The sequence below is a fragment of the Diadema antillarum genome, unplaced genomic scaffold (genome assembly GCF_040938485.1).
Source record: "Diadema antillarum isolate AM-2024a unplaced genomic scaffold, OU_Dant_1.0 seq00000649_RagTag, whole genome shotgun sequence".
In the NCBI taxonomy this organism is placed as follows: domain Eukaryota; kingdom Metazoa; phylum Echinodermata; class Echinoidea; order Diadematoida; family Diadematidae; genus Diadema; species Diadema antillarum.
Genome location: NW_027271563.1, coordinates 2,155,810 through 2,174,818, shown reverse-complemented (window position 1 = coordinate 2,174,818; position 19,009 = coordinate 2,155,810). Strand labels below are relative to the sequence as shown.

The 19,009-nt window shown below is 38.0% G+C and overlaps 2 protein-coding genes across 2 annotated transcripts; one reads left to right on the top strand and one right to left on the bottom strand.

The window, feature by feature from the left end:
• Positions 1–6,995: 6,995 nt before the first annotated feature.
• LOC139736509 (proteasome subunit alpha type-2-like) lies at positions 6,996–14,049 on the bottom strand. The gene is made up of 5 exons (XM_071647259.1): positions 13,956–14,049; positions 12,374–12,583; positions 11,293–11,415; positions 10,567–10,786; positions 6,996–8,230 (listed from the first exon to the last, which is right to left on the bottom strand). Exons 1-5 carry the CDS (start codon positions 13,991–13,993, stop codon positions 8,114–8,116), a joined length of 708 nt encoding a protein of 235 aa, XP_071503360.1. The 5' UTR covers positions 13,994–14,049; the 3' UTR covers positions 6,996–8,113.
• Positions 14,050–15,841: 1,792 nt separating this feature from the next.
• Positions 15,842–18,810, top strand: LOC139736508 (large ribosomal subunit protein bL32m-like). The gene is made up of 3 exons (XM_071647258.1): positions 15,842–15,947; positions 17,487–17,742; positions 18,519–18,810. The coding sequence occupies exons 1-3, from the start codon at positions 15,842–15,844 to the stop codon at positions 18,736–18,738; spliced, it is 582 nt and encodes a 193-aa protein (XP_071503359.1). The 3' UTR covers positions 18,739–18,810.
• Positions 18,811–19,009: the final 199 nt, after the last annotated feature.

Sequence of the window (19,009 nt, the reverse complement as noted above, 5' to 3'; positions counted from 1 at the left end):
AGGAAGAGACGAGGGGAAAGAGATCGAGGTGCATGTGGGGTCACTTTGGTCCCCGCAGGCCTATACTTTAGTGAATTACGATGAAGGCATATACTACAGTAACTATGATGACAGGAAGATAGGGAACAACCAATCAGCATATTATCAGAACATAATTAGTTGTTACTGTGGTTACTGATGTAGTTATTATAATCAGCATACAACCATCTCTCCAAAGACTGAGGGAGGGATGGCCGCATATGTGTGGTCCAATTCTGAATATTATCCGCTACGGGCAATTCGCCAAACAAAATGATAGATAGGCCTAAATGAATAACAATAGAATAATTACAAAATGATATCGTGAAACAAGAAAACAAATAAGCTACTCCATCGGAGAAAATCAAAATTGTTCTCCATCATTCGTTTTCTTCTTTTTTTTCATACTTTGCGGAAAAAGGGGCTACCCCGTCTGAAATTTCTTCTCATTCACCTAAGCTCTGTAGAATGCATCATTGCGATGTGAGCCATATTCTGTTCACCTACTGTGGAGTATATAGAAATAAAAAAATCGGTAAATTAAATAAAATAAAACTTCTCATCCTCCCTCTCCACGTCAATTGTGTTGTTGTTTTTCTGTCCCTCTTCTTTCACAAACAATTATGTATTGATATACTGTTATATATTATACATTATATATATATATATATATATATATATATATATATATATATATATATATATATATATATATATAATATACATATCTAAACACAAAAATGAGAGATTGTATTGCATTATTAATGTCCAACAACTTTTGATAGTCACACCAATTTTCAACGTGTCACACCGCGTCCTCTTCATAAGGGATTTATCCCAAACCCATTTATTTACAATACAGTATTGAAACTGGGAGGGAGGGAGAGGCGGAAACACTGTAGGGCGAATTAAAACAAAATAGTGACACTTTGATTTACGTTGAAGAAATGCTACAGAATAAAAAGTAAAATAGAGAATGATAATCATGTACATCAATATATACATAGTATAAGAGAGAATCGTAATGATAATGATGATAATGACACTACTACATGTACTATACTATACTACTACTATACTACTGATAATAATGATAACAATAATGATAATAATAATAATGATGATAATAATAATTATGTAGTTTATATAATAATAATAATAATGATAATGATAATAATTATGTATAATAATAATAATAATGATAATAATAATGATAATAATGATACAGTTGAACAGAACTATTGCTTTTGTTATTAATAGAATACTAATATTCTTTGTAAGCACAGATCTAAGTCCAGAGGAAAGACGTTTACCTGACTACCAGCCAGCAGATCAAGATTCGGGGAAATTCGGAACCCACCATGAAAAAATTTAATGGTCCGTGTTCTCTATAGATTAATCCCCTGTATGAGAATAACAGTTACTTTAGACAAATTTATTAGATGTACTTTTGTTAATATGTTTTGTGATTGGTATAGGTATATACGTATTTGAAATCATAAAATGTATGGTTGTACATGTAAATGTATGTCCAATGATTTTGTTCTGTAATCTTTGGTATGTTGATATATATTGTATAAGATACGCTTTGATGAAGACAGAAAGACAGAGAGAGAGAAAAAAAAAAAACCCCTATGTGTATCAAGCAAACGGATCCAGAGCCCTGAGCAGAGCCTTAGAATCGCGCCATCTATTGACGGGCAACCGAAGAATAAGATAACACTGAGTATACAAAGAGAATTTTCATTGTCGCAAACAGTAACTTGTCGCAAAGAAATTTTGAACATGTTCAAAATAAATTCCTTCATGACAAATTCCGACATGGAGAACTAATTACGACAATGAACACTATTTGCTAGTTCTGCAACTTTTTACGAACTCTGGACGAAAAAAAAAAAAAACTAAAATCACTCAGTGAAATACGTCAGTACGTAAGCAATCGTCGCAGGAGCAAACTGTATAATGTCGTGTAACCCGCATGATGGACTGGGAGGGAGGGGTGATGGGGACATATAGTATACACACATACACACTTTTTGGGGGACGACTTGCATTGTCATTCCCATTTTTTCGCAGAAAAAAATAAAACATGATCGTAATGATGATAATGAAAAAAAGACAAAACTTAATAGTTGTGATGAGTTTTATTTTTGATATAGAAATGGATATACTAATTCAGTCTTTTATGCACAAATGCAATCTGATAAAAAATAGTTTATAATGCTGTTTTTGTTTTCAAGTAATTGTGTGACAACTCGACATCATTGTCATTGTCATTGTCGAGTTCTTGTTAAAAAAACAACAGCAACAACACACCTTTTGTTGGAGTTTGCTACGGACAAAAAACAGTACAATGCAATATTGTCCAATTATTGTTTCAAGGGTCAAATATGACGTCACGTGAAAGGGGACATCCTGTCCAAATATAAGTCAGTCTAATAAAAAAGAGTAAAATCTTACGAGTCAAAGCGTAAAAATTTGACTGATATCGGATGAAAAATAATGAAATTATGAAATTGTGAAGTTTTGTTAATTTCTGCAAAACAGTTCTTGTACAGTGGATATGAATATGCAAATGAGTGAGCTAACATGTCATACCCTCACAATTTTCCATTGATCGTGTTTTTAAAAAAATGACGAAAATTCAATGTTTTTGTCATTGAAGTCTGAAACACGATGTTATTCCTGGTTGAATAACTTCAGAATAATAATCAGTTAGATAGAGCAGGATTTGAGCCTCGGGCATAATTGTGTTTGAATGAAAAACTACAAATTTCAAAATTTTATGTACAAACTATATGCCAAGTTGTGAGGGAATGACATGCTCACTTTGCAATTTGCATATTCATTTTGATTGTTCAAGAACTGTTTCCCCCTAAAATAGCAAAACTTCAAAATGTCATAACTTCCTTATTTTTGTCCGATTTTGCTCAAAATTATACCGTTGTACTCGTAATATTTTTTTCTCTTTCTTATCAGACTAACTTGTATTTGGACTGGATTTCCCCTTTATATTTGGCGGTCATATGACTAAATGTCAGACTAACCGTTGTTCAATGACCTTTGCAGATACTCGTCCCAATAGAAGGTGAAATCGGCGATATGATATGGTATTATTGTAATTAAACACGATGCGTATTATGTGCACACTGATACAAGACGTCGCCTGATTTTTGTTTGTTTTGATACTTAGTTTGTAACATGAACATCAAAGAGCACGTTCGGAGGGGAGGGGAGGGGAGGGGATTCACTTAGGATATGGTGGGCTTCAATTTTGACTCATTCTTCACGAGCCCAAAGAGAAAGCAAAAACGAAATCATTTGATTTTCGTTGGAGTATTAAGCTATGTGTGAAGAGAGACAAATACATTACAATGAGATCACAAGACACAGATACCACATCTAATTAGATCATTCAAGACAATTAATGTCATTCAGAAAATGTGCAGTGCACGGAATCTAATTCTAGCAGTAACCACAAGCCCTTCATGTTGACTGCACAATCCGTTAAACTTTCTCTTTATAAACGGCTTCCCATTTCCTTACGACCACAATATGTTAATTTGTGCCAGAAGAAAAAAAAGTCTTCTTTGCTGTAATTTTATCATTTGCTCTTTTTTTTTTCGTGGTGTAGGAATTATTAATAGCTTCTGATATGCCCTGAACTGATTTGATTGCTATCTCTATAATATACCTCTAAGGGTCTTAGATATTCGTATTTGTGCTTTGTTTTGCTAATCCGGGAGGATTTGGACATAGCTGGCGATGTGGACGGTATAAAGTCGATGGTAACGAAAGAGGTCCTCATAAAAGGTGGGACCCTCCTTTTATTAGGACCTCTTTGTGTTTTGGGATATCGCAGCCATCTCAAAACTTCAAAGTCCTCTTAGAATTGCATGCTCTTTGACATTTTTATAAAAGTGGTTTTTAAGTATCTCACATAATGTTAAGACATGAATCCCCATCTCAACCAAAACTATACCATCCCTTTAAATGCATCTGATATATCCAGTCTTGTTAACTTGATATGCTCGAAATTGAATTAGCAGAAAACAAGGAAAATAATTGAAATGCATGTGATGATTTTGATGTCTTCAAAAACAGCTTTTGTTAAGTAACAAGTGCAGTATCATTGAAAAAAATCTCTATTTTGATGATGACCTTACTTTTAAAATTTTGAAAATGACGTTTATCTGTTTTAGCATTCAAACTCTTCATACATATATATATGTATATATATATATATATATATATATATATATATATATATATATACTCCTAGATGGGTCATTTGGAAGACATTTCCATTTGTTTTATATGCAAATTTTAAAATACATGTTCAATGGCAATTTACGCAATGGAGACACGAAAATTGTCTCCTTAATGACCAGTTGTCTCCCTAATGAAGACACTTCCCCCCAATATGTCTCCCTAAGGTGCCAACTAGGGATATATATATATATATATATATATATATATATATATATATATATATATACTGTGTCCATACAAAGAGCCTGCTTTCATTGTCGTCATTAAAACAGTTCATGTGTTATTACATACACTGCGTCTTCACTAGCTTTAAAATGCTCTGGAGCCCTCAAGAGTTTTCCAACGGTAACGTATAAAGTGGGATTATCCCACAGAAACAAGTTCTGTGGATTATCCCCAATCTTTCGCAAAGCTCCCGCACGCGGCCAAAGGGGTATCCCACGATCCGCTACGTGATTGAAACGAGATTGTTCATGGTACACTGTGCAAGAAATTTTCACTCTTCTTCGCGGTTGTATTTATTTCCCGCTTTTAGCTGCGATTATTTCTACTTATTTGCATCTTTATTGCCTTCACGTGTTTTCGTACGTGTGCGTTTTGAGTCCACACCTCCACGCAGATGTTTTCACTTTCCCCCGTCACAATCCTTCCCACTCTCACTCGATCTCTTCCTCTCTTAGATATTCCTTCTCTTATTGACATCCTATTCGTCTCAGTTTAAATAGAAAGTTTAATCAGGGTTTGGCTGAAGTTAGAGATTAGCATATTCACTGCAAACTCAATTTCTTCTTCCTTCTTTTATTCACATCCTTTTCGTATCAGTTTCCAAGGTATGTATTTCCCTGTCAGAGTTTGGCTTAAGATATTAGATTAGCATATTCATCGCCAACTCTCGCTCTCTCTCCCTCTCTATCTTTCTGTCTTTCTTATTCCTTAATCTATTCACATCCTGTTCAGCCCAGTTTCCAAGGTATTTCATGAGAGGTTCGCGTAAGGCATAAGATTAACATCTTCATTGCTAAAATCACAGACAAATCTAAGTCCAAAAAGGAATTTCCTATCTCAGATTTCCTCCAGAAACTTTAAATAGTCTTCCAGGTGCTTTCAGCAAGGCAAGTCGAATATACCTACTCACCTGCACTGCTACGCCCATGCACCATATGTTTATAATACATGTACAACTGTACAAACAACACATATCAAATTCTACAATAAGAGCTACAACAGCTGTTTTGCTTTACATCCCTTTCACATACAGTATACAGCATTGAAACACTCTGCATCCCTCGGGCAGTCTTAATAAAATCAATGGACCATTAATTGACTATGTACATGTACTTGTTCTTTGAGAATTAGTGTACAATGAACCTCAGTAAAATGAGGTTGGATGTAGCAAGATACATGTACTTGACAGTGGCGAAGATTTGAGTGGTCAAAAGCAGGTCATCATAATGAGGTTCCCTGTATAGTACATTGTAGTACATGTACACATGTATTTCTTAATCACAGCACAGCTTCTCTGGAGTGATTTTCAAATGGTTAAAACGACTATAAATGCAGCTGCATCAAAAGCACTACAAAATGTATTCTATCGTACTGCATGCTCATCTAGTTTTATTGCATGCTGGTAACAAGTAATGAAACTCCTTGTGATCATCAAACCTCTTTGTCTCGAAAACAGATGGTCTGTCAATAAATGTAGCCTAATTCGTTAGAGCTATAAATTGACAGTCCTTACCATTTCATAAAATGTACGAATGTCCTGGAGAGAAGTTAAAAGTAGCAACAGTGACTCAGGTCTGATTGAATTTCATCAGTTACATTCGGGTTACATGTATATTTTGTGAGGACAAATAGACAAAAGGCGCAAGTGACTCATTTTCATAAGAAAGGTGAAATGTCCACAGTTTTTTATTGACTCTGACAAGTGTTTCTTTTACTAATGAATTACAAAAAAAAAAGCAATAAACATTACATGTATAGTATGTTTCTTGAGAGAAGTCACTCTCCTTACAAACCATTTGATATACATCATCTCTCCTCCGAATTAGAGATTCTTCTCTAGAAATAAGAATACAAATACAAAGTGTACAGTGTAACTTAAAGCAACTTGATACACTTGCTTGGTCATGATGATCATTTGCCACATAGTTCGTGAGAAATATGTGAGAGTTTCATGACACACACTTTTCACACTCACTTTTTCTGACTGAAAGGCGGAGGATACAAAAACAGAGACAGGGATCTAAGCTCTTGGCCAGTGCTTGTACGTTGATGAGATATATCGCACAACCGCATGGGATAGTGGTTCGAGCATGAAAAATAAATTGAAGGCTATTCAGCTCACCACAATGTGGCGCTTTGTGCAAATGGTTAACAGTGGGTCATGGTTTTCAGACAAAAGTTTGCTAGCAAAACTTGTGCAGTCATCATCTCAGCGAAGAGGCTCTAATTTTTTTTTTTAATGGCCAAATTCCTACTGGACCACATGTGACCATAGATCAGTCAAACCCACTTGGTGTGCAGTGAGCATTTATAGGTCTAAGTGAAGGGTTTACCAAGTCTGCTCTCCAAACTACATTGTAATGGTTTGAGGCCAAACTTTCGAAGGAATTTCAGACATGAGAATGAAATACATTGCTCATTCCAAAGACAGCCACCTTTCTTTTCTTTTTTTTTGGGGGGGGGGGGGAGGGGGGCTAGCCTGGCAACAGAACTGCAAATCCAAGGAGATTACAAATCTTTGTGATGCTCCTTTTTAAAAGACTTCTGGCTCTTTTGCACTGTTTTGTTTTTCAGTTTTGCATGCTTGTCTTGGCAGCACAACTGCCTTCATCGAAGTGAGAAATATCCCTTTGAAAACCATGAGGATTTGAATGTTCTCATACATGTGACTTGCCAATATGAGGTGACAAACAAGTGCATAGCTTTTTATAGGTTACGAAAGACAACCAGAGATGTAATTGTCTGCACTCTGTTGGACTTTTACAATAAGCTGTATCACCTTTTAAACACACAGTGAATGGGCTGTAGATTTTGGATGACTGTGTACATCAAAGTCATTCCACTTGTTGCATATTCGTAATACAGAGAGAATCATGAAATGCACTTCACATTTGGGATGGGATAACAATGAATTGAAATCATTTGAGTTGGGGATCAGGGTATGAATAGTTTCACAAGCATGTAATATACAGTGGAACCTTGTATGAAAGAGGTTGGTTTTTAAGAAAAAACCTCTTATAACAATGTGATTTTGTAGGTCCCAACTCTTATATTTCCTTTTTTGTACCTGAAATAGTGAGAAACCTGATAAGAGAAGGTAATTGTCATGGTTTTTAGGTTCCCGTTATGACGAGAATCCCAAGTATTGTACTTCCTTCATGCGCTGTTTGTAAGGAAAGCTTAATTTGATAGATCATGAGAATCTGGTGACATTTTGACCCATTCCGGACACATCATCGTCGTGAGTAGTCACCGTCTATCGACCTTCTCCCCAGAACACATCCAAGTTGTTGCCTGCTTTTAGAAGCAAGCAGATAGAAAACAAAAACAGATTGTCATTTCACCAAATTCCTATCCATTACCATTCATTTGCCGTGGTAAAGCACAATTTGTGGACATTCCACATTCAAACCTCCATGCTGGTCCTTTGCAGAGAGGTCAAACAAACACAAACTACGGTGTATGTCAGACACACACATCAATTCTACTAGTTGTTCAACAATCCACTAATATTTTACATTCTTACATCATGTTGGGAAATGTACAAAGAGAGTAAGAGAGAATAAACATGAGTAGACGGGGCCAATTATGGTAGGAATCATGCTATCGATGCGAGGTAGTCCTTGACCTCCGAGGGCAGTAGTCTCCTGAATCCAGACTCGTTGCAAATCCCTATCTCAATGTTGTCCTCATTCATCTGGCCCTCAAAGCTCTCCTGAAGTACAAAGGGACAAAAATAATCATCACTGGATGTAAGACTGCATTCACAGTCTATGAGAAAACTCACTTTTGTATGAAAGAAATGTGTTCATTACACTACATTGAATAAAATCGTAAAGGCTGTAGTGTTGTTGTTTTTTAGTCCTTCTGTGTAGATACAATGCATTCCTGTTATAACGATCATTGTTATAACGAAATTCTTGTTATATCAAAGTAAAGATTCAGGTCCCAAAATTATCATCAATACAATTATCTTAATATGATTTACTGTTCAGTTATGATGAAATTTTGATATAAAGAAAGAAAACCACCAATCTCGAGGACTTCGTTATAATGGGAATCGCCTGTATCAGTCATCGCAGTGTGGTTGCAGTGATGTGTTTGTCATAAATGCAAAGCTGGAAGTTTCAAGCATCTACCATACACAAGAACTGACATACAAGTATAACAAGTATGAAAGTTACAGTCAGTCAAAGAAGATGTACATGTACTCACATTCAAATGTCATAACATTTATCCAGTCTTGGTGAATTCAAATGATTATGGTGATGTTTATCACACTTATAATGCATGCACCACTACTGTACGGTGAACTCCGGTTCTAACAACGTCCACGGACCCGCAAATTTGTTAGAACCAAACAGTGAAGTACATGAATGTAGAGGTATACAGATGATAATCTTAGGACCTGAATTCTTAATTTGTTGTACAGGCATTTCATTATAACCATGGCTGCTGCAACAGGAGAGCACTGTATAACAAATAATCATAAAAAGATGACCCCTCAAAAAACATATTCATACAAAAAGGTGCAGCACTTTAATGCAAACTATGCTAAGCAGGTCTGTGATATTGCTGATCCACACAATTCAGAATACAGTGTTACTGTACATTTATTATGGAAATGCTTACACACACATGCACACAAACACACACACAGACAACAAAAAACCAAGAGCTTATGCAATTTAACCCTAATCAGGCTGGGTTTTTTTGGCTATGCTATATCGGGGGGGGGGGGGGGGGGGGGGGGGGCGGATTCCGCCCCCCTTCAGATCTCGCCTATGGAACGCGTGATCGCGCCGAAAATCGGCACCCGCGACGTATACTATCAAAATGTATGGTTGCTTTCTCCGAAAAAATTTTCTTATACAGTTGAACCTCTCTTATCCGGCCTCCCTTTATCCGGATCTCTGTATTATACGGACGCATTCTCGCCGTGATTTGTTTTTGTTTTTTTAATAATTACAGGAGGAAAGGGGGATTCCCAACTCCTTGAGAACTCCTACACAAACACACATGAATTACATATTACTTCCAACATGATTAACATACATTACATCAAATTTCCTTCCAAATTGCTTACCTTCAGACATTTTAACATCCCCAAACATCCCCAAATCATCGCAAGAACATGGACAGATTATGCGCTTGAGTCCTCTCACATGTAACAATGAAAAGGTTGCAGTATACACATTACCGGTACTACATGTGGTACTACAATGGGCTACATCAGTACATGTGTATGTATATGCACATGTATAAAGCATTGAGTCTCCCGTATCCGGCCAAATCCCTTATCCGGATGAGCCCCGGTCCCGACTTGTCCGGATACGAGAGGTTCAACTGTATTTTATATCAATTAATTATTATAATTTATGCATAAAATCAGTTTTGGGCTCTAAATCACTTATTAATGCTCTAATTAAGCTAATTTCTTTTTAAAAATGTTGCTTGTATCATTCTCCTGAGACATAGGATAAAAAAAAATCTGTATCGAAATTAATTTGTTATGTATTTGATTGTTTTTTTAATTTCTTATGTATTTCATTGTTTTTCGACCTTTTGTTTTTGTTTGTTTTTTGGCTAAAATTTGTCACAGACATTTTTCGAAGCTTTATTATGCTAAAATAAATTCATTTTGTCCATTCTAAGTCAAGATATGAATTTTTATGTGAATTAATTGAAAAAACACAATTTGCATTGGATTTGTACACAAAATCACATTTTGGAGCAATTTTGGGGTTGGCAAATTTTTTCGAACGGGCGTCACGTCAAAACGGTACGCGCGGGCGCAACAATTTTGGTCTCAAAAACTGTGCGATACTTGAAAGAAAAAAGTCATGAAACATCGCAGCAGGAGCTTATCGCGCTGGGAAGATATTGCGCGAAACGTCGAGGGGGGGCGGATTCCGCCCCCCCCCCCCCCCCCCCCCCCCCCCAGCATGATTAGGGTTAATCATCAATTCATCAGCAAAACTTTCCATAGTTTCAGAAATGAATGTTTTCTTCAAGTTTTTTAAAAAAAATCACATTCAAGAGGACGTTCACCTTGAGTGTGAGGATGGCTGTGTGGACAGCATCTTCCAGCTCCATGTCTCCGTTGTACCTCTTCTCCAGGAATGTCTTGCCACTGATGTGGTTCTTACCCATAGCCGTGGCCTTCCAGGGGAAGTATGCCCCCGACGGGTCGCACTGGAACAGGTAGGGGCGCGCCTCGTCCTCATCCCATCCGGCCACCAATAGGGACACCCCGAACGGCCTTACACCACTGCAAGGGGTTTGAAGGGACAGGTACACACATGAGTTTGGGGGACAATGTGTTGTTTTGGACTATGCCGAGGCATTAGGTATACAAGATCAGAGTTAACATTTGCATGCATTGTTAAATTCACAAGTACTTCTTGACTCGCAAAACTTACGAAAATAAAAACCTTATGAAATAAAAGCATATTCAGTAGTCATCTATCAAATAAGTTTCACAGGCTCTTCAATTTGATAACTAACAAAACAACACCTAAGCTCTTACATAGCTGTCAACTTGATCGTGTGTGTGTGCGCATTTATTCACCTTAGAGAGCTATGCATCAGTAAAATTCTTTGATCAAAATTGTTCAGACACAACATCCATGCACAGTCATGATAAAGGCACAGCCTTTATCACACAGGCAGTAGACATTTGTTGTGCAAGAGATTGTGGTATTCAGCAGACAGATATCAATAGTATCACCAATCCATGATTTCTTACTCTACATGGGCTTGAAAGTAGTAACTCACCCTTTCTGTGTGTACTCTTGCATGACAGATGCCACCCTCTGGACCAACTGAGATGTGGGAATCTGTTCCTGGTACATGCGGAAGTAGCCCTGGGCCAGTTTCCTAGCTTGCTTCACCATCAGTCTGTCAATCAAAGTCCACAAATTTAGTGAGTGTTACCGTAGTATACAAGTGCAAATGTACAAGGTTTATTCTGAGGCATTGCCTTTGGTCAAGTAAATATTCTAACTCAATTAATGTCATGGTTCCTCACTGGTTAACCAAAGTCAGTTAAACATATTTAGAATACATGTAAATTGATTTTACTTAATTTTTTCTGCAGACAGCTTTAAAACACATTATTGAGTTATTAATTTTTTTTTTTTTATGGTCTTAACCAGATAAAACCAGAATACAGAGTTAGCCTGATTTAATCATAGATGTAGCTCCAATACACAAAGATGCAATTCAAATCCTCAGGGTGAACTGAAAACATTAAAAATACGATCACGTATAATAAAAACACTCAAAACATTTTCACACACTGACTTCACCTGAGGAATAGCTCATACACACACACACACACAAAAAGGAAGAAGAAACAAAAGTCTACAGATTTTGTTTGATATTGCAAAAATCTGGTAAAATGCCATTCACACTCCCTGTGTGCATTGACTACAGTAGATGACAATGTCAGTAAAACTTGGACAATACTAGTATTTCATTCCTCTCAACTACGAAACAATTATTGGGGTAGAAGGCATCAGCATCAGATGTATTATCAAAGCTACCCTGTCAACAGCCCCAACTCTAAGAACAAACAAACGAACAAAACAAACAAACCAACCAACCAACCAACAAACAAACAAACAAACAAACAAACAAACAAACAAACAAACAAACACAACAAAAAAGGAAAGTACTTCATATTTCTTCAGGAAAAAGAATTTAGAATCTCATAATTTAGTGACTACAGGATGGTAAACTGAATGTGGAGAGAAATCATGAAATGTGGCACACCTCATACCAGGATTGGAAAATAAATGACACTGGACAATGAAATACACTGTATACTGTATGTGAAAATGGCTGTACATTGTACCTGTAGTCTGGCCCCATGCCACTATACACCATGCCAATGTTTTTTGTGATGACTTCTACTTTGTGGACGCTCTGCTCCTCGTACAGGACAGATTTCTGCTTCTTCTCGGTTGCTATGACAACTCCGTTGGATGCCTTGATGCCCACTGATGGAGCTCCAGCAGCAACAGCATTCAAGGCATACTCAATCTGGACAAGTTTACCTGATGGACTGAAATGTCAACACATTCCATCAATTAATGTAGGTTTCACACAACTGAAAGTGCAAGATGAGATGCACCATACTTTTAACTAATAATCTGACAGTATGTGTGCATAAGATTTCCTATGGCTACATACATATTGTATACACATGTACACTGTATGCAATCGCTAATGTCAATGAAACCTACATTGATTTACAATCAAGAAAAAGCCTATAAAACCTTATAAGCCTATGAATGGGAAAAAAAAATCACTCTGATTACCTGTTAAGCTACATCCAGCCAAAAATGAATTACATTTTAGTATCAAAACATATGCTACACACTAAAGAACGTACTCATGGCATTAGAGAATTGGGCATTAATTGAACGTAAATTTACTTTCATATCCATGTGGTGTAAAAACAATGTATCTCAAATTCAACTGAACCAAATTGTAGGAAAATTACAGGATATACTTAATAGTTTATTTCTAATTACTCATATGAATTTAAACCAAATCCATTTTTGGAAAGCGTCAATATCAACATTAACTTTCAAGTTGTAGCTCAAAATAAACTCATTCTTTGCGAAAGATGGCGGCGCACATTGCTTGCACTATCAAGAACTGAAGTTAGCTGCCTATATGCAAATGCCAAAAAGGGACTCAATGCAGAAGCTAAAAAAATCAATGTGCAAGGATTATAGCAAGTCGAAAGAAGTCTGTGTTAGTGTTATTGAGAAATGCACGTGTGCGTGTGTGTGTGTGTGTGTGTGTGTGTGTGTGTGTGTGTGACTGTGTCTGTCTGTGGTGTGGTCTTGTGCGATCTAACATAGGAACTGCACTTCTCATCCAATTTCATTCAAGTTACCTAGTTAGCATAAATAATTTGAACACTGAGTTTTGCTCCTAGTAACTCCAAAGATTTGTCGCATTATATTAGTCCGCTAACTTCAGTCTTCAGTTTCAGATTGTGCAGGCAGCGTACTGTACGCAGTGATCACTCATGAGTCATGAATCATGTGAATGATGAAGAGTGAGTTGTTTCGAGCGACAACATGAAAGTCAATGTCGATATTGACACTTCCCGATAACCGGTTTTGTTAAAACTTACTTGAGTGATTGAAAATAAGCTATTAAGTATATCCTGTGATTTTGGTGTAATTTGGGCTTCCGAAATTTGAGATATCTACATGGATACGAAGTACATTAGAGCAAAAAATTGCTGTTATTCATCACTACACAGTTGCAACAACTTGATGAACATATGGGACTAAGGCTCTTGAGTCCATGACTTAGCATTCTGGCCGACATTATGCGTGGACATAACTCATACTACTAAACGAATTCATGAAATGCTAGTATTGATACTTCACACTCCTAATGATTCACATAGTTACCTGAAAGTTGTCAGTGAAAAGCTGTACTGTTCTGTCATCGTGGTGATTTTAGTCACAAAATTGCAGAGCGTATATTGAATGGACCGAATGCCTCTCGTCTCCTCACGGATCACGCTCGAACAGATAAGTCGACTAGTGTCATATTCGCCCCTTTGTTGATCCACACGTACATGTATTCATCGAAACTCGCCCCTAAAATATTGAAATAATGAACTTTGACAATATAAGAGCAGCGGGTGGATATCTTAGAATGACACTACCCCCCCCCCCCCCCCCCCCCCCAAAAAAAAAAGGAAGTAGATAGGCATGCAACACATTAGTGAGTGGAATTGAAACCTTTACATTGAGAGTTGCAGAGTCTTGAACACCCATTCATTACTTGTTTTATACAACACATGCATCGGACATCAATAATATGTGTGGTCCAAACCATGGCCTGAGAACAACATGAACAACTAAATGTACCATTTCATCATGGCATGGCGAACTGGAGACTCTGGGATTGATGGAGAACCTACACAGTAATGTATTGTACATGCAAGCAGTCAGGATTGGGGGGGGGGGGGGCTCCAGGCGCGTGCTCCAAAAATGAAAGGGGAGGGCCGCGCCCTCTTTAATTCTTTATCGCAGTCTCACCAGAAAATTGCGCTGAAGGCCCCCTCCCCCCCTTTTTTTTTTTTTTTGCTTGTCAGCTGATCAAACCCAGAAGTGGCACCAGAAATATTTTTTTTTTTTGCACCCCCGGGTCCCCCAGAATTCCTGCCACTACCTCTGTACATCAGCGTTGACATCATGGTTTGCTATCGCACTATCCTAAACTGAATGCTCGATGAAAGTGTATTATCTTTAGCAATGTCATATGATAAGTAGTCAACAAATGTTAATACTGTATAGTTTGGTAGTTGTAGTCTACGATGTAGTAAGAATGTAATTGTTGGGGGGGGGGGAGTTCGTTTTTGTTTTTGTTTTTAGATTTTGCATAAAACACTTTTTTTTTTTGCCACAATAGCAAAATGCAACCACGGTCATGTGAAAGTGACTGCAATATACAGACAGATTTTTGCAAGGTGCCATTAATCACAAACTTCTAAACTCTGTGGTAATGGTCAGAATATCTCTCTTAATTAACATCTATGTACTTCCGTATTTCCTCGAATTTTGGATATCTCTTATGTTGCTATAACTGCACCTTTCCTATAGGTACACAATTTTGCTAGAGCAGTCACTGAATTGCAAAAGTTGCATCCATTGCAGGCCATGACAGTACTATAACAACGCATTTACTGGTAAGGAGGGCATCAGGAAATGGTCAGTGAGCTAAGACACCTCATTAGGTCAGCTGAAATGCTTGAATGTTCTTTCATCTCTATTTTATATCACGATCTCACATCGGCAAGTTAAACACTAATTTTTCCTTTCACACTTTGAATTTGACAGCCATATATAGATAGATATAGATAAAGAAAAACTAACAGAGTGTAATCATGCCCATTTGTCACTGCGTTATTGCTATTTTTACCGAAAAGCTTTCAGTTTGAAAAGTCCGAGAGTACGTATGAGCTCTAAGGGTATCTTAGAGCAAATGCTGCCAAGATGAGAGTTGTTTTGAAGAACGATGAGCAAAAATTGAGCAAAAATGTTGCCATTCGGCTTCTATACAGCCTGTCTTAACCCCTCCCTTTCCCTAAAAGAGACTAAAACAAAGAAATCTAATTTTTTAGCTTCATCTCACCGGGATGAAATTAGAGGATTATAGATGTTGACATTCAGAAACGATATACAAAAGCACTTGTGGCGCACCGTCCATAGGACGAAACTGAATAGGTTCCTCCTTGTCTCTTTACTAGTAATTTTGTCTCTTTCCCCTGGGACTCTCTCATTTCAAAATGGCGACCAACATGCTGAGAAACGTGAGCACAACCTTGAGGGTTATCTTTAATAGATTTAACGCCACAGTGGGAGACATTATCGAAAAGAATATGATCAGACTTGGTAAGTTTAACGGAAAGTGATGAAACTTTGTCGATGAATTGATCGTCAATGTTGTATGTCTAGCTAGTTTGCTTGCCTCTTCAGTGTTCAACTTGCCGTCGAAAGTTAATAGTCCCACATGCTAAAATTTGTGTATTGTCTGACGTTTAAGAGGGCTGCGAAAGCTCATTGACATTGACATTGTCTTTGCTTCAACGGCTTCAGTGCTTTGCCTTTGTCATCACGTAGCTAGCGTTGGGCTATTTGTTATTACTGTTAATAAGGGTAAGTTCAAATTTTATTGGAGAGGACTTGCAAATGGTAACAAATATTATAGACCCCATGCAGAAAATACCAAAAATGTGAGTTTTCATCATGCATCGCATAGTTTGGTGTGTGCTCTAACAATTAACTGTTAGTGTTAACTGCGACCAGCCCCAATTCTACATGTTGAGGCTGTGCATTGTAGGATTTTGGATCTGGAAAGGCGTAGTATCGCAGTTAAATTTAACCTTATATACTAAAAAATGTGTCAATTTGAATACTTACCAATGTACAGCTATTCCAATTATTGACAAGAGGATACTCAGGAATGTAATACTCAAATAGTCTGTTACATATAATAGTCCATTTCTGTCTAAATCGATGACTTTAAATGATTCGGTCTGTGGGGATCTCCGAGATCGACAACTGCTCACGAAGACGGGATTTGAAACCTCTGCGCTTGCGCAAGTCGGAAGCACTGTAGTCTTTTTGACCAGGGCGTGAGGCACTCTTGCTGCATGACATCGTGTGGCGCCCGATCACTTGCTGCTGGTGTGGGTACGTTTCACTCAAACCCTTTCGCTTGCCACTACACAGCGCGCAGCGAAAGGGCCTGGTTCAAAGGCTAAAATCATCGCGACCCTTTGCGTTATTCATATCGCCAATGCATGGAAGTGCCACGCAAAGGTTGCATCGAAAGCCAAAATGAACGGGAGGTACATGTATACACTGTATGGAGATGTTCTCATTAAAAAAAACGTCTTTTCAAGACTACATGGGATAAATGTGGAAATTAACAAGTGAACGACTCGTATGAATAAGGTAAGAAATGTATGTACATTATAAAAGTAAGCCTTTTGCTGGTAAATTACGAAACTTATAGTCGCGCGAAAATTTGTGTTGCTTTTCCAACTTACAGAGATAGCACTCTTTTGACTCGGGGCGCTCCCACAGTATAACTGTGTACAAGGAGCGCCCCGGGGTTAGGTGTGCTCCTGCTCCGAGCTCTGCTACATTGCTAGTGACAAGTTGTAGGTTATGTTTCGCATGCTCATACAAGTCAAGTTGTCAATGTCAGATGTTACTCTAGTCTGTAGTAAATGTACAAGTAGGTAAACATGTAGAAGGGACACAATGACCCAGATCAACATCAGGCACTCTTAATCTGCCTCCCCCTCCCCCCCCCCCCAAAAAAAAAGAAGATGATAAGGGGGCACTGGCCCAACAGGATTCATTCATATTCATTATGTGATCATGTCCATTCGTATTTCTCGGTTCTCCCTTCTTACAAATCAGAGCCTGCTATTGCCGTCCCAGGGATGAGATGTTTAGAGCCGGAATCCAGCTGTCGTCAAGGTGACAAGGGTGATGGGACGGGTAGCAGCCTGAGAGAATTATTTGATGGCTTCCTCTGGGCCGTCCCAAAGCACAGACGCAGCATCCAGCGGAATAGAACAAGGAGGAGAGCTGTGGAAAAGCGAGTACAGTATAATGACTCGCTTGTACCTTGCGAAGTCTGCGGCAACCTGAGACAAGTAGGCTATGTGTGCGGGTAAGAAAGCAGAAGACTGATGCTTCCTTCTTTAGAATACCATGTATGATGAATTCATGTTTATGTAGGGCAGATCTTTGTCTAGAGCATTATTCGATTAGCCAAGAGCTTTAAACAGGTGCCCTCTCATCAAAAGAACAATTTTTGTTCTCAATAGGTCCTATTTGACAAATACAGCTGTACTCAAATGTTGCGATAGTTAAAAAAGAACATCTTCCACCTGCCGAAATTGGCATCCAGGCTATAAGTCAGAAGTCAAGTAATAAAGTATGGTGACTTTGATCCCAAGCACATGCGAAAATTAAGTGATGATGTTATTAACTTGCAACTGCTTATTTAAGTTGATGCAGGGCAATATTATGTCAATCAGTTGCAATAGAAACAACTTGACGGAAGAATTGAATCAATTTGAATGATTACGCAGTACCCGCTTGCATACTTCAAGAATTAATCAGAAAGCACTGGCTCTCGTGTAGAAGCTTGGTGGTCTAGTGGACAAGATGCCTGTCCAGTGATCAGGAGGTTGTAGGTTTTAATCATGTTTGAGTATGAATGACCATGATTTTCTTTGTTATGGCTACTTCTAAAACACTGATCAATTCAATGCTTATTTACGTCAATGTAGGGCAATTTATCAGTCAATTGATATTATTTTGTCTGTTTGCTCTCTTTCTTCATCTATCAAAGCCAACTTGAATGTGGTGTGATCTTGAGCTTGAAACAATGTTGAATAAGTATGGTATTTGATAATTTGTTGTTTATTGCTCCCTTGCCAGACATTGCCTAGTACAGATCAGGGAGGAAACCAAACAGATCCAGGACACTATGTTTGAGGAGTTGAACAAAGAGGGCGTCATTCCTGACAGAGAAAACCTGGTGCTCTATGAGGGGGAAATGCCCGGCGAACCCGACGCCAACAAGCGCCCTGTGGAGATCAAGAGGAAGCGACCGTTGTGGTTCAGCCGAGACCTTGTGGATGATGGGACAAGATGGTAGCGTCACACACCCCTGTGGACTGTCCACTTTGAAATTGAACTCTGTAAATCTTCCTCAGTCAGCTGTTGCAAGAACAAGAGACATTTATAATCTGACATCATGGAAGCATATTTGAGATTATATCTTCCACACTCTGCTCCAAGTGATTTATTCATCAGCTTGAGTTTGTCAGCCACAGGAACTCTGGAGGCTTTGAGTTTTTTTTTTCAAATCGATTACAATGTTGTGATGCCATGTAAAATGAGACATGCACACTTGTGAGCTGTGTTGA

Bases quoted from the DNA above. Each gene is read 5' to 3' on its own strand.
- LOC139736509 (XM_071647259.1), bottom strand. From the start codon at position 13,993: ATGACAGAACAGTACAGCTTTTCACTGACAACTTTCAG. The intron at 10,787-11,292 runs GTGAGTTACTAC...AACCCCTTGCAG, and splicing joins CAAGAGTACACACAGAAAGG to TGGTGTAAGGCCGTTCGGGG. The intron at 8,231-10,566 runs GTGAACGTCCTC...TTTGTACTTCAG, and splicing joins CAGCCATCCTCACACTCAAG to GAGAGCTTTGAGGGCCAGAT.
- LOC139736508 (XM_071647258.1), top strand. From the start codon at position 15,842: ATGGCGACCAACATGCTGAGAAACGTGAGCACAACCTTGAGGGTTATC. The intron at 15,948-17,486 runs GTAAGTTTAACG...CTTACAAATCAG, and splicing joins AAAGAATATGATCAGACTTG to AGCCTGCTATTGCCGTCCCA. The intron at 17,743-18,518 runs GTAAGAAAGCAG...CTCCCTTGCCAG, and splicing joins CAAGTAGGCTATGTGTGCGG to ACATTGCCTAGTACAGATCA.